This window comes from Cibotium barometz, chromosome 63, assembly GCF_041138505.1.
Source record: "Cibotium barometz isolate CiBa-2024 chromosome 63, ASM4113850v1, whole genome shotgun sequence".
In the NCBI taxonomy this organism is placed as follows: domain Eukaryota; kingdom Viridiplantae; phylum Streptophyta; class Polypodiopsida; order Cyatheales; family Cibotiaceae; genus Cibotium; species Cibotium barometz.
The window spans coordinates 15289849-15305692 of record NC_141108.1 but is presented as its reverse complement, the minus strand read 5'-3'; the positions used below and the strand labels follow the sequence as shown (position 1 = coordinate 15305692).

At 45.3% G+C, this 15844-nt stretch overlaps 1 protein-coding gene across 5 annotated transcripts in view; it reads right to left on the bottom strand.

Moving 5' to 3' along the window:
- Nucleotides 1-444: 444 nt before the first annotated feature.
- The window catches only part of LOC147603743 (cell number regulator 13-like), a 41449-nt gene continuing 26049 nt past the window's right edge, over nt 445-15844 (bottom strand). For 2 of the 5 annotated variants that reach the window (XM_086795893.1, XM_086795894.1), the window contains 4 exons: nt 14592-14663; nt 13680-13786; nt 9249-9342; nt 445-757 (listed from right to left, as the gene is read on the bottom strand). In XM_086795893.1, the coding sequence (XP_086652019.1) occupies nt 705-757; nt 9249-9342; nt 13680-13786; nt 14592-14663 (326 nt within the window). In that variant the 3' untranslated portion in view covers nt 445-704. The remainder of the gene's footprint in view (nt 758-9248; nt 9343-13679; nt 13787-14591; nt 14664-15844) is intronic. The other 3 variants (XM_086795895.1, XM_086795897.1, XM_086795896.1) reach the window with 3 other exon arrangements.

Here is a 15844-nt window from a genome sequence, read left to right as displayed (position 1 = left end):
GCAACTCCTCAATCTGTCATTGACATTGCAAATGTATTCAAGAGCATGCATGGCATAAATATTTTTAGCATTCCAGATTTTGCAACCTTATACAAGGTCTTGTGGCATCTTGACAAAATGAAACCAATACCTTGTGGTGTCTTGGGGTGATTGAAGTTAGAAATGATTTGGCTTTGCTGTGTAAAAGATGGGCTTGCGGTTCGTATGGGAGATCTTTATTCAACAATTCATGGCTTCTTAATTCAAGAGAGTCACAACAGTTGTACAACGTGGATGTATAACATATCTGCTTGCAAGCAATGATTGTGTTGATTGTCAGTGCCAACCTCAAAGCATACTTTCTTTCTTTGTTTTTTTATGATGTGTTAATTAGGCATTTGCTGCTTGATTTCCTTCTTTCCACTTGCTACTAAAGGTTGCAGCCGAATCAAAAAAGGATATAGCTTTTGCATGAAACTTGTGGAGTAAGACAGCAATACAACATGTCATATGAATTTCACAGCAAATATAAGAACTGCTAAGTCCAAAATAAGATCCTATATACAGTTTCCAAGCTCAACAAAATGGTTGGCATGCATTTAAGGGCATCCTCGCATCAGAAGTGCCTTGAAATCATGCCTAGCCTTTTAAATAAAGAGCACTGCTGACACTTTTTTGTGACATTGCACCTGCTTTACCATAAAGCTCATATGCCAAAATGGTGGCTATCTGCTCATGAACTGGTTGCCTGGCGCACGCATCTTTGAAGCATGAGCACCTGCACCATCATATAAACTATGTTTTAGATGCTGCAGTCTAGCTAGCTGATCATGTTAATACGAAAAGATCAACCGTCCAACAGTCCATGTGCCTGAGATCTGCATAAAGTTGAAGGGCAAGTACAACTTACAAGTTTTATTGCGACTCCACCATTACATTTTGAAGTTAACAGAATCAAAAGTTTTTAAATATATATACCTAGGTGAATCCAGGAACATGCCCAAATTCACCTTATAAGAAAGTGCAATTTACAACATCATGGTAGTCATCCACAAGACAATAAACCATCAACTTCATCATGCATAGTATGGAGTAGATACTATGGCATCCCCACTAACTTCAAAAGGTTTTTAAGTTTACAATGGCTACCAGTGCAAGAACGATTGAACATCTTCACAGATCTCAATGTTACGAATCATCCATTTGATCTCCCCACTAATAGGAAGCATTTTTCTATGATTGAATCAAATGCAAGGACTTTCAAGACAAACTACTAGAGGGCCTGCACTAAGAAAACTCTAGTGGCCTTGAAGGAGGCTGAATTTGAAGTCCTGCATAATCCGAGGTCTCCAATGATGTTGCTTTAAGGTAAGACCTCATGTTTCTTCCCCAAATATTTGTTGCATATTCAGTGATTGATTGCTTCCATACTACTACAATAGATACTAACTGCCTGGATCAAAGAGAACCAACACCTTTAAAAAAAATTGACCTGCCCAAAGCATTTGATTATCCCACTGTTGAGTTTCGTCTTACAGTTTAAATTGCACTTGGGTTTCCATCAGTGTCCAAAGAGACCTGAGTCTTCTGACTCCCATCTATTTTTACGTGAAGTCCACAAAAACACACTTGCCATGTCCCACCTTGTGGCAACAGGAGGACTGTCTTGCTTATGGCATTCAATCTATTCTTGAGACAAATGCTGTGCCTGCTTTGTCTGGTCTTCTTTCTTTACAGATTGTCAAGACTCCTGCTGGCTCTGACTATTTCTTGAAATATTTCCTTAAAACCAGAGAGGTTGATCAAAGCTTGCAATGCTTGGTAAGGTTGCTTATCTTGACCACCCTCCAGTATGACTTAAGTGGTTAATCCATCCAATTAACTCGGCAGAATAATTTTATTGAAACTTCTCCTCAAGGTAATCTCAAGCGGCATGGTCTATTAACTGGTCTACCAAACTGAACTTGGCAACACCATGGTAGGGTTTGATCAAGCAGCATGGTCTACTGTGGAGACCATGACAGTGGGAGTCAACCAGTCAACCGAAGTGAAGTGGCAATGCTGGCTGGTTCCCATGCATGGTCAACTTTTTGACTTCAGCCTTCTTCAGGGTCACTTGTATTCTTTTTCACAGTCCATTGCCAAATGTTTCTCCAAGATCACAGTAGTTGCCAATCAGTCCAGTTAAAATTCACAACAATTCTGGCTTGTTCTCGTGCATGGCTATCTTGGTGACCCTGGCATCCTGCTTCTTCTCAATGTTGGCATTGAGCTGCTTTAACTTCTTTCCCAGACTCCTCATTTCCATGGCCATTGCCAAAATCTTTCTGAGAGAAAAAGTTGCTGAGCAATCTGAGCACTTTGCTGTGCGAAAGCATATTAGTCAGTCTGTGAAATAGATCAAAGTTAGTTCATGTATTCTATCCTAATCACCAGTAAATACGTAATTGGTGATTTTGATATCGGCGTTGAGCTCCTTGAACTTCTTCCCAAGCCCGTCTTATTTTCACAATCCAGTAAAAATTGCTTCTCCAAAGAGCAAAAGTTGCTAAATCATTTGCGCACAATGCTGAGTCTGTTGTTCGGCTCGAATCCTCTTTCTTCTGCCTTTTGGATTGTTTCATTATCTGCATTAAACATTACTAATCTCACATTATTTTCTGCATCATCTGTACCTCCTGAGAGAGAAAAGTGCATAGGCCTGTCGTATTGTGGCCACAAGAACCTCAATCATTCTGGATTTTCTAGCTCTAAGCAGGGAGCTGTTTTTTCTGGTTTGCAGGATAGGTGTCTGTAGAATGCAATTGTGCCATAAATCAGTAAGATCAATGGGTAAAAGAAGACTACCTTTAGGCCACCTAACCTCTGTGTTTGTGGTATTGTGGCTCACTTTTAAAACCCCATGTCAGTCCAAATGGAGCAGATGGACTCGGCCAGAGGGGTGAGAGCACCTCGATGGCCTTCCTGCACAACGGGCCCGCCAAATGTGCCATACAGCTATGCTGCTCATGATCTCCCATATCCGGCTAGTGCACGGAGACGGGCTCTGCCGAACTGTCAGGGGTGGAAACTATATCAATCCTCCAATGTGAGAGTCGGAGGGCCTGGCCACCTGCTGCCTCCTTGTAGAAAGGAGCAGGGCCAGTCTCAGTAACCCAGGCTACTCCCCCCAAGTGATAGTATGCAGCGTCGACCACACTGACCTGTATAGGCAAAGGATCCTCTACCAAATCTGTGGCGCTTTGGGACAGTCCCAAAGGCAGTGCCATTGCGACTCTGTGGGGTGGCTGCATCGCACGCTATGTGCCGGACGTCCTCCAATGGCCAACCAAGTGACGACAACGAGGCTGCAGTCGGCTAACTGCCAGAGGAAGAGTGTGAACTTCCTCAGCTGATAACTGTCCCACAGCCACTTCCAGAAATCTCCAAGAAAGAGATACACTAGAATGCCCAGTGGTCTGCCACTGCTGGGGTGCCATCAATCTCATGAATCTTGATTCTGCCAACCCATCCTCGCCGAGTAATGAAAAAAGGGGGGTCGGGCTCTCCGGGCTTAAGGGATCCTGCCACTCCCACTTGCCTGGATCCCATGGATGCAAGTCACAGGTCGGCTCTCCCAGAGCCATAGGCACCAAGAATGCGTGCCACCTTGGTCGGAGGAGGGTCTATGTGCCACTAATGATCATGAAAGCCAAGAATCCTCACCCACTGAAGAGATCCACCACTACAGTCCTCTATGGGGGAGAGGGACAGCTGGCCCTGGGGACCAAATAACAAAATGAGTGCCACCCCCCACCAGAACCGAGGACTGCTAGAGGGAAATCAGGTCAAGTGAGAGCACGCCACTAAGATGGGGGGAGGATCCTAGAGGGGGGTCCCCCAATCGGGGGGCATGGCTGAGTCAATGATGGTAGCGGCCCTGTATCCCTGCGAGGCGTCTGTCCTATGTCTCTGAGGGGAGCCTCCTGAAGCCGACCCACTCCCCGAGCGACTGCGCGGAACTAGGGCTGAGGGGCCCCCATGCAACGTGAGAGTGAGTGCCCAAGGGGTGACCACTAGGCATCCTCAAGAGGGGGTTCCAAATCAAGGGCTGACGGAGTCTCTCCTCATTTAAGGTCAGGGTTAACTGTGTGAGGGCAGGCTTGAGGTAGCTCCAAGCTCTGATCAACCTGGCAGCGAAGCAGTCCTCGAAGGAGCTGAGGCCGTGGGCTTAGGCCTCCATGAATATCCACTGTACATTGGGGGTCCAAGGTCCACCGAGAGTCAGCGCGCAGGCCGAGTGCCGAGGTCCAAGCGAGGAGGAAAGCCTTCTAGGGCTCACCCCCTGGCTGAAGGCCTCAATGATGCCCAACCCACCCTGATGACGGGGCTGAATAATAACCCTCCAGGCCACATGCATGGGAAAAAGCCCAGCAAGAGGTAATGTACCGCATGGTGGCCAAGAGCAACTGTTGGCCACCACCACTCGCTTGGAAGCTCTGATCCAAAGAGTACCTCAAGGAGCAGACCCACACCACCACACAGGTTGCACGGATGGTACATGAAGCAGTAGCAGGGACACCAATGTATGATGACCCAAGCCCACTTCATGGGGATACGGAAACAGTGCAAAGCAAGAGATGCAAGTCCATGGGGATTGATGTCGAGAATATCTCACAGCGGCAAAGGATATGTGATGGAGAATAGAGAATAAAAGCAAAGAGGTCGACCAAGAAAATATAGCTTTCAGTCTCAAGGTGAAGGCATGGCTTCAGTATGACCTCAAGGGGAGCCATCCATTCTCGAAGAGGCAGTCCACCGAACTTGGTGGGCAATCCAAAGAACTCTGGTCAACTGCAAGGTCAAATGCTTTGGTTTGATCGAAGGCAAGGTTAAGTGCAATCGATACATTTAGAATTGTGCAAGAGGAGTACCAGCTGCTTGTTTCTTCTCCGAGAGATTGCACCCTAGACCACGAGGTCCAAAATGATGTGGTTTTCTAATGACGATGTACCCTGCAGGACAAGGAGAGATGCGCCCAGAAGTGATGGCAATAATGAGGTCACAAGGGCCTGTGGAAAAAGTAACAGATACGAATTCCGGTCAAGACATCAAGCTAAAACCAGAGCATTGGGCAAGACAGTAGAGAGTTCAGGAACAGGTCACTAAGCTTGTGAAGAATGCACAAGCAGTGGCCTGGACAATGCAGGAAGACCCAAGCCTAGGAGAGCAAGTCGATCAAGGAAAGAGTGTTGCAGGCAAGAAGCCACAATGCAGCATTAATATACAAAAGAGAAGGGTGTAGGAGTGCCAGAAAGATTCCGAAGCAACCCAGGAATGGAGGAAAAAGGATGCAAGCGTACCAGAGAGAGCCTGAAGCAACCTAGGAATGGAGAAAAAGGGTGCAGGAGTGCCAGAGAAGCCCAAAGCAACCCAAGAATGGGGAAAAAGGGTGCAGGAGTGTCAGAGAGAGCCCGAAGCAACCCAGGAAGAAAGAACCATTGTGCGTGAAAAGGAATAGCCATGCAGTGCTCCAGTACAGAAGCTTTATCCGAATGCTCACAAGAAGAGGGGCAAGATGCTGCTCCAGAAAAATATCAATCCCCACTTGACATCCCAAATATCTGACCCGGGTGCCACAGGGAATCTGCTGAGACGGCTCAACTTGTCTCCAAGCTGGGGTGGGTGAGGAACCAACCCAAAAACCACGTGACTTGTGCCAATTGATCTGAGCTCTTGATGCCATGCAGAAGACCTCGATGGCCTATATGAATCTAAAGATTCTCCTCTCCTGAGAGGTGGGCGGCAGCATCATCTGCTAACTCCGAGTCTAGAAGCTCCTCCTAGGAGCGGATGGGGAGACGAAGACCCTATAGCCCTATCCCCTGAGCAGCCAAGAAACTGCTCATTGCCTCAGCAACAAAGAGGAAGACATAGGGGGTGAGTGGGAACCCCTGACGGACTGATCTGGTAATCGAGAACCTGTCCCCTTTGGCCCCTTGAATGAGGACCTAACTGTGGGCAGCGGAATAAAGTGCCGAGACTCCCCATAGCCATCCGGCTGGGAATCCCATCCAAAGCATGGTGCCCTCAAGGAAAGCCCATTCCACTCTATCATAGGCTGTCACAAAGTCCAGAAGCAACACAACCAAATCCTCTTGGCGAAAGTAAGCCGTGGCGGTCACCTCCCAGAAAGTGAAGATGTTATCCAAGATGCTCCTATCCTGGATGAAGCCTCTCTGTGTGCCATGAATTAGATCTGGGAGGTGAGGCTACAAGCAGCGGATGATGGCTTTGACGAGGATTTTGCAGGCACTGCCAAGGATGGTTATGGGGCACCATTGTCGTATCTCCAAACAGTCACCACCCTCCTTGGAATCAAATGGATGAGGCCCTCCAAAAGTCCCTCCGGCATGACGCCAGTGATCATGATCTCATACAAGGCGGCCTGGAAGACGTCCTCCATGAGGTCCCAGCAGTGACGAAGGAAGAGGGAAACCAAGAGTCCATAAGCTCTTGGGCATTTACCACGAGGCAAGGCCTGGAGGGTGTCCCTCAACTCTTCTCTGGACAAGGGGAAGCTCAAAAACTTCCGCAGTCCAGGGGAGACCACGATCCGGGTGTGCAGCCACACTCTCTCTTGCTGCCTTGATCATGGGGGTGAGGAGACCAACCAAGAGGAGATCTTTGTAGAAATTTGTGTCAATGGCTCGCATCAGGGGGGGGATCTGACTCAATGGTACCATCTAGACTCCTTAACCTGCGGACCCCATCTCAGCAATGGCGAGGTCCTATAATCTCGAAGAAATCCCGCGTGACCATGTACCCTGCCTCGAACCAAAAGGATACATGGGCGTGGTACCTGAACTCCACCCTCCTCTCCTCTATCAAGCGTATCTCCGTGCGGGCTGTCTCCATCTATGATTCTAGCCATGGGCAATCTCCGATCTACTGGCTCCACTGTTGCTATCAAAAAGCAACAAATGCCGGTGATTTTTTCAAGCTAGCTGATGAGGACTACCTGGAGCAAATCCCGGATTTGTCCGCGGGCAAGGTAGATCCCTACAATCTTGCAAACCAAAGAAGAGGCCGCAGGGGAGGATACTGTCGAGGCTAAGAGTCGGAGGTCTACCTCTGAAAATAGGCAAGGGACGGTGGCCTTAGTTGGGGATGACGGAGTGGCTGCCATGGAGTCCTCCTGGAGGGCGAAGATTAGAGGTGCCTATTCTTGCCGATGAAGAACAAACCCGGAAGCAAAGTACCGGTGCAGAGGAAAACGGGTGACGGAAGAGGGAGCTCTTGCGAGACAGAAAGCTCGCAAGAGGAACTGACAGGGAATTAGGCCACGCAAGGGGAGGCGAGGGCAAAAGCGAAGAGGAAGAGGGAAAGGAGGCGCAAAGGACAGGATTGCGCACAGTCTGACAGGGGGGCAATGGCACGGGGCAGCAGGTGCACAATGGGCAGACGCTCCAGTGCGAGCTCGACTCAAGTTTTTGTCTATCCAAAACCTTTCAAGAAATGCTACCTTTTGGTTGCTGTGTCCAAAGTCCGCAACTTCCCGTTCTTCTTTGGGACTCAAAAGTTTGTTTCTTCTATCCTAGTAGATTTCATGAAGTTTCTTTTTTTTGGTCTGTATCTCATTTAACTCTCTTTGTATGTGTGTGTGCGCGCCTGTGTGAGAGAGAGAGAGAGAAAGAGAGAAAGAGAGAGAGAAAAAAAATCACAGTATGATTCATGGAGAAATTTATGAATTTGTCTGATTCATGGAGAAATTTATGAATTTGTCAATGTGTGCCTCGCAAAATTCAACGCAAAGGGGAAAAATGTGGCACTCATTTCAGAGATATCCCTGGTGCTCTAATGCATTTATTTGTGGTGATTTTAATGACTCACCAACATATGATGACAATACTTCACATCACTCTCACATGATGGCATCTAAAAAGCAGATATGGGACCAAACCCTTATGCGTTTACATGGATGTGATCTTTGGACACAAGTTATGATATGCATGATAAGGACTATACCTTCCATCATAATGCTATTACTAATTATTGGACACGTTTAGATCGCTGGTATCTTTTGAATGCAACACAATATGATGTATTCACTTGCAAAATGTGGCTCAATCACTCCCTACAGCTTTCAGATCATGCACCATTATGGTTGGCATTGTATTTTGGAATGAACACATGTGATTATTCCTTGAGCAATCCGAGATTGTTGATTGTCAACGGACAAAAAGATATTGATCGTTTCATGTCAAGAGCTTTGGAATGTCTATGGAGACCTACATCTAATAAAAAGGCGCTTAGGCTATTGAAATATAAACTTGTCTATACACCGAAGATACATAGTGGTTTGAATATTCTCAGCATACAATATCATGTGTTGGCCAGAAAAGCCACCTTATGTGCAAATATGCACATAAGGTGATTTTCTGCAACAAAAATAGCCATGTGGGCAATTATCCTAGCCACCTTATGTGCAAATATGCAAACCTTAGCATTTGGCAATTGGATACCTGCACACTAGGACATTGTCCTTGGACTTTTGATGGTAAAATACATGGCTGTCCGTATTCCACCAGGCTTATTCACGATTGGAAACAGATCCTCTCACACTTGCATTTGTCTGGCAAGAATGCCAACACTGGAAACTCTCTGGGTTTGGAAAGTATATACTAGAGCAGAGTCTTTGAGGAACCACTAGCATTATTGGAACCTTGAAAGGCTTATTTTCTATCCAACAAAGGTATTCGATATGTACATGATGTTATAGATGCAAATGGACAAGTTCTCAGCTTTCCTCAAGAAAATCGTCGATATAATTTGGCCATGCATCACACACCAATATAGCATGAGATTATGCAAATAATGCAATCTATACAACCTATTCCGCCGCTTAAAACAGGCTGATGGATTGGAAATCGAATAGACAAATGCCTGGTTATAAGCCTATCTCATTTGATCAGTTGACTGTAGCCAGAAGCTGATTATTCCTCCCCCATGGATTGCTGAGCATGCTAATCAGCTTTGGTCTCTAAGCCATTGTGTTGGTGGAAAACATGCCTTAATAGAATAAACTCCCTTTGAAATAGAGAGTCTTCCTATGGAGATGCCTGGTTGGGGTGCTTCCTGTGGGTATACTATTGGCCAAGAGACACATTGTCTCACCACATTGTTATAGGTGCTATCATGCACGAGAAACCGTACCCCTGAGAGAGAGAGACGAGACCGCTTAACGTACCCCTGAGAGAGAGAGAGAGAGAGAGAGATGCTGAACTTACTAAGGTCTTCTCTTGCAATTATTTCTCGCCATTCTTGAATTAGAGCACATGAAAAACATAATGCATGGGCCCAAAAATCATCACATGATCCTCCCTGCAAATAAACAAATGTTGATTTCCATAAATAAAAAGGGTGGCAGCAAAGCCTACAAAATTCTCATACTTCCTTAAGCATAGTCATCCCTCGTTCTGCTGGAAAAAAATAAGGCAGCTTCATTTTGATTAACAAAAATACAAAGCACTTTCCTTTCAGGAAAACAAAATAAATAAATTTGATAGAAGAAAAGGAAAAAAAATGGCAAACACCTTCACTCAAGACAGCCAAACATCATGAGAAAAAATCTCAACGCATACTTGCTCACCATACTTTAAGGCTCAAGCATGTAAACCCACGATCTTATGATCCATTGATTTAAGGCACAAGTATCCACTCATCAACCACTCCAAAGAAGAGGAGAGAGAGAGAGAGAGCATCTACTAAAGACCCGATGGGGCTATGAGACCAAAGTGATACAATAATGTCCATTGCATATCTCATCATGGAACGGAAAATAAAACACAACAAATCAAAACTCTCTCATTGGAGTGATACAAAACTGTCCATGGAAATCTCATGATGGAATACAAGGAACATGAAACATGAGAGGAGCATCAGCCCCCAATAGATGGTATACCATTCTCCAAAATATCAAGCATGGGGCTGATGAGTATGGCCAAGAGGTCTCCCTCAGCTACGTCACGTGGAAAGGTAGCTCGATGGCGATGGAGCATGTCTTGGATCTGGAGTTGATGAGGGGATTGTGGCCAACGTCTGGGGAGCCGGGGGCACCGGACACGTTGGAATGTGGACGCCGGGTCCGAGGTAACTCCTCTCGGGGTGAGGTAGGTCCGCAGTAGCCCAATGTGGTTCCACGGGATCCACGGTATGGGTGTCCTCCTCTTGGGTCTGGAAGAAGCTGGTGAGTTGGCTGGCGAGGGAGGGATCGGGGTGGTTGAGGCCAAAGCTCTCTCAAAAGAAAGTGTCCCTATGTCTACGGAGTTTGAGCAAGAGAAGCCCTAGGCAACGCTTGTGAGGAAGGTCCAAATCCCTCATGGAACAGACAGCGAAACCTCCCGCGGATCTCATAGTATAGTGGGCAACAACATATGTAATGATCCTTGGTCTCAACCTGTGTGTAGCATAATTGCCAGATCCTCTCCTCCTTGGTTCTCCGTATGAGCTCCATGGCTCTGAAAACCCGTTCAGCTCTCCGTGTCTCCGCTCTGAGGCAGTGGGCTAAAACCCGTATCTAACCAATCGCAATCCACATGGCATGGGACATGTGAACACTAAGGTAGCCAGCTGCTGGATGAATCCATCCTTAGGAAGCCTGAGGAAGAGAGAGATTTTATTTACATCTATAAAAGAGACAATGGGTTTATGAGACCGACATGTGTTGCAACAGTCCCATGTAGACTATAAGCATTGAAACAGAAAGTACTGAAAATGAAATGAAAAGAAGACTTGTGTACTCCACAGGCCTCCCATGTACATGTGGTACTGAATGTCCCAGAGCAAGATGGCCAAAATACTCAAGGAATGTATCCGAGATCTCCTGGGTGAGCCCAAAGGTCCCAGGTGAGTATCCATGCAGCAATGTAGTTCCAGGAGGATACGAAGCCTCAGCATCTCTGGTCCTGATAATCCATGAATCCAGTGAGCTATCCAATTCTTTGTAAGAAGCATGTTAGGAGTATCTAACACTAAATCTATTCTTCTTTCCTCCTTTGTCCCTTCATGAGTCAGTCTCTATGTCTATATCTCATGCAAAAAGAGTGCCACACCTTTTTGGTCCTCTATGACTCGACAAAAAGGAACAAATCCCTTCATGAATAGTCAGTGAAAGCTGCCTCTAACCTCACATGCTGGGCATCAGAAGATGGGGTGCTTTCTGGTCTCAACCTCGTGTATATTACATGTACATGTTCGCAGCTCTCAGTTCCCATGTGTTGATGGAACCTCTCTCCCTGCCTGGATGTGGAGCCTATGTGACGACACCCGAGGCTGGCGCATCAAGAGCCTTAGTGCAGGTGACATATGAATCTTCAGGTAACATGGCATCTGAATGAAACCCAGTTGTTATTACTGTTAGAAAGTGATCAATACCCTATCCTTGATAAGTGTGTCTCTGGCTGTATCCATGTATGGATGTAATCTGCCACATGTCATCTCTAATAACTTTATTGAGTTCTTGCCGCAATAATGCATGGGGCAAAGCAACTATAGAGAAACCATGTTCTGTCCACCACTTTGTTGCTTTGGTATACCAACAATTCTGAGCCCTGTGTTACACAGGAGGCATGTTGTCTACCCTGTGTCGTTCCAAACTCATGTAGCCTCTGTATACAAGTAACCCGCTGAAATGACGCATCTATGTGGAGAGGGTGGGCTGCAAACTCTACTGGAATAATGTGGTGTAGAATGGAGGGTTTGTTGATTATGATTCGTGAGAGCATCATGACTCGTACTCTTTGTTGAACTCCAATCACATGAAGTGAGATCTACAGTCCAAAACACTGCTCCATATATGGCTGCCGGTCTAACTAGTGAGTCGAGGAGATTTTGGACCTCCTGGAACTGTACTTGAATGTATTGCCTTTCCAAGCATGCTAGCAATGCATAACCCATGGCTAATCTTGCCTATGCTACTGGATTCATGAGGAAATTTTTTTAGAATACAACTCCTAGGTATGTGTATTCCATCACCCATTTCTTGTCCTTCAGATGTGGAACTGTCTTTTTGCAGCCTCTGATAACTCTTGTAGAAGACCATGACCTTTGTCTTGTCGAGCTTAACATGCAAGTCCCATTCCTTATAGAAAGAGTGTAATGCATCCAAGCATCTCTGCAACCCTTTTGTTGTGTGTGTCATCTGCATAGAATAGATTGAGATTACCGACCGGCATCCCCGCTGAAGTGGAGTCCTTTTGTTGTGTGTGACAGTGGCACTACACTATCTGCATAGAATAGATTGAGATTACCGTCCGGCATCTCAGCTGAAGTGGAATCCATGCCATCGCGTCTGTCCATGAAATCTGCCAAGTGATCTGTATAGAGACCGAAAAGGGTGGACAGCCCTGCTTTACCCCAATCATGCTCCACACTGGATGCCCTGCTCTGTGCCCACACGACCAGTCACCCACTCATATAGTGTGATTGTGGCCCAAGTGACCTCATCTTCCACCCCTAATTGTATCAAATCTGGCTCGTGGGACCATGTCAAAAGCAATATAACTTCTCTATTCGATGCTTGGCTTCCTCAATGATGGCGCAAAGTGTGAAGATGTGGTCCAATGTGGAGTGGCCGCACCAAAAGCCTGCCTGACACATGGCACAGATCCCTTGTCTTCTGCCCAATCACTAAGATGTGCCTCTACTGCTGATCTGGATATCTTCACCATCAGATGGCCTACCACATAATGGTCGGTAGTTTTGTGAGTTGATGGGGTCCCCTACCTTGTGAATGAGTATGATGGAGTATTTTCAGACAAGTTGGGGGAAGTTTTGGATAATGGACTCATTGAACAGCTTGGCTAGGATTGGTGTGAGGGTCGTGCAACCATGGATGAACAACTCTAATTTTAGGCATCGTGATCTTTTGTCTAGACATTCTTGAGTTTCCGGACAGCTTGGGTCACTGACTTGGTGGTGAAAAGAGCAGTGTGGTGGGTCAGGGTATATTTGTGACATCCATTGGGTTTGATTGGCTGCATTGAGAAGAGTAACAACTGGAGAGAGGAAGAGAGAGGGGGGGGGGGGGGGGGGTGGATGTGGCTGGGGGGGGAGGGGCGGGGGGGAGAGGGAATGGAAGAGGAGAAGAAAGAAGGTGAGTGAGAAGAGATATTGCAAAATGTTGTTAATTTGATCTACACAGGACCTGAACTTGGGGGCAGATAGGGAGTTGTTAGGGAAACAGCTTAAATGGCAGAGCAGAAACAGCTGAAGCTTTCCATTTTGGAAAATGGAAAAGAAGAAACAGCTGAAGCATCCCATTTCGGAAATGAGGATTGGCTGAAACATCTGAAACACGTTTCAGGTCCATGGACCTCCTGAAACAGGCATTTTTTGGCCCAGGAGACCTGTATTACGGTCGTTTTCCGTATCTACAGGTTCTATAATAAGTTTCTAGCTGGACTAACTTGCTTATGCATTCATGAAACACCATACTATTCACAAGAACTAGGTCGTACTAAACTTGTATGTTGGCTTGACTCAAAGACAGCAAGTCATAGGTTCTTAGTTCATGGCTTCCAGTTTGGAATGACATGCAGAGATCTCAATAGTTTTTATCAGATACAACATATATATACTAATGGCTTTCCCTTGCCACAGATCTGCTGCAAAGATTAGAACACCAGCACAAAGTACTGCAGAGGATGAGGTTATTTTACCGGGATGCTGTATCTCTTGCGTAGCTTGCGTCGGACACAACATGTGTAACAGTAACATGCTAAACACAATGAGAAAATTAAATAGTTCTCGCATGCCTCTTCTTGAGCTGAAAAGACAAACAGTCAACACAGATTCACATCAATGAATAAAACACTTTCTTTAATAAGATTAAGTTACAAAAAAAAAACACCAAATGCTTCCTCTTCAACAAACAGACACACCTCAAAGGTGAGATTTGACTAATTACAAATAAGAATCTAAAGAGTTGCAAACAGTCAGTTTGCACTTCCAAAGGTTTATTGATGTTGGCAGACAAAGTATATATATCAAAGTGGACTTGAGAGGTTAATCAGGTCATCATCAACCCTGAAGCCCAAGTAATCCTGACAATATCAATAGATAAGTTAAGATGAGGGAAAAAAGATATGTTTTGCATCGACTAATCACGTCCACTTGGGTTCCATCTAGGAGACCCCAATGGGTTAGCCATCATATCACTTGAACCATGCAAGCCGTCTTTCTTTCTTTGAGGAGTTTTGACAGAAATTTTTCTTTGGGCTCGTACACAAAGATTGCCACTTATCGAGTGGCAATCAAATAGGCACAACCCAACATTGCGTTGAGGATGTATAGAGGCTCAGAAAGAGTAATGAACAAGGATTGCCACTTAACTAGTGGAGATCAAATAGGCACAACCCAACATTGTGTTGAGGACGTATAGAGGCTCAGAAAGAGTAATGCAGATGATTTCACTTCTGCGTCTCATATGACGTGGTTGCTTTGCGTAATTCCTCTCATCACAAGAATCATCATTGCATTCATTACGACATCATGTGCTCTAATGTGCAAACTCTTGATAATTTTTGAGGGAGAGAAGAGAGATTTAAAATATATTAGAAGAAAATGCTTACATATTTTTTCATCTGTCACAATGGTTGCTATGTTAGCGAACGTCCCACATGGATACATGAAAGTTCCAATGCCTGCAATTGTCAGCAATAACAAAAGACCTCAGTGCTTTTAAAGGATCCCCATTCACATGCTTCCCATCAAAAGGGCTTTGCAACTAAGACTCAATTTTACACAACAGCAGTAAATATGCTTGCAAGCATTATCCAGCTGAAACAATCAGTTTGTAACTTCAACCAGAAGCCTCCATAATTAGGCACAAATCAAACACAACCGATCAAGCTAAGTCGTAAACTATAAACCAAGACAAACAGAATCTGATGCTTTAATTTTTAGGTAGCTCGTCCACCTTGGTGCTAAGGGAAGATCTCCAAGGTCAAAAGAATCTCGAAGAGATAAAAGAAGGGATCTCCTGAAGAAAGAAAAATAGGGAAAATATCTTGTGTGGCAAAGATCAGCCGATTTCTTGCATGATAGATGAACCATAGGGCCCAAAATCTAGTCCACGTAATGAAAGTATCAAATCTTGGTAAAGTGGGGAAAATGTTGCCAAATAGGCAAGACCATAGAAATCAACTTTCGCGTGGATGTGAACATCTTCTACAAGATGCGGAACCATCTACAAGATGCGGAACCAATACATCTTTCGGCCAGAAAACTGCCAACAACCGGTAAAGCACCAACAAGGCACTCCAGAAGAAGACTCTCTTTGAGGGATAATTTACTCTTCCAAATCTTCAAGAGAGACACCCTCCACCACCCAGAAGGCTTGTTAATGTGCCATAGTGAGTTTCCATGGGCCTATATCCAAGGAAGAAGCAGAAGCAATTTATATGCATTGTCTGCAGTCAGATTGTGAAGGGGCACCGCACGGCAACTTGCATTTTGACCCACCAATATCCAATCATCCAAGCTATGACTCAATTCTAGAGGAGGTACAGGCCGAAAATCATGCAATAAAGAAGCTATGATTTGCCATATTAGTCTATTATGTAAACCTAGATTGTAAAGTGTCATAGCTTGTGGAAACAAAAGAACATAGCCGCTATCATTCACCACATCCTCAACATATTTGACTGCTTTGGTAGAAAGGAAAAAATCCTTTCTTGGCTATAAGGAGCAAGAGGCTGCTGAAATGCACAACTCCAATTAATGCTCCCTCTACAAAGGGAGTTACCTTGATCACGCGGTCTACCAAACCATTTTATTTGAGCCATCAGAGCCTGCCAATCTTGAATTAATTTCGTGGAAAACA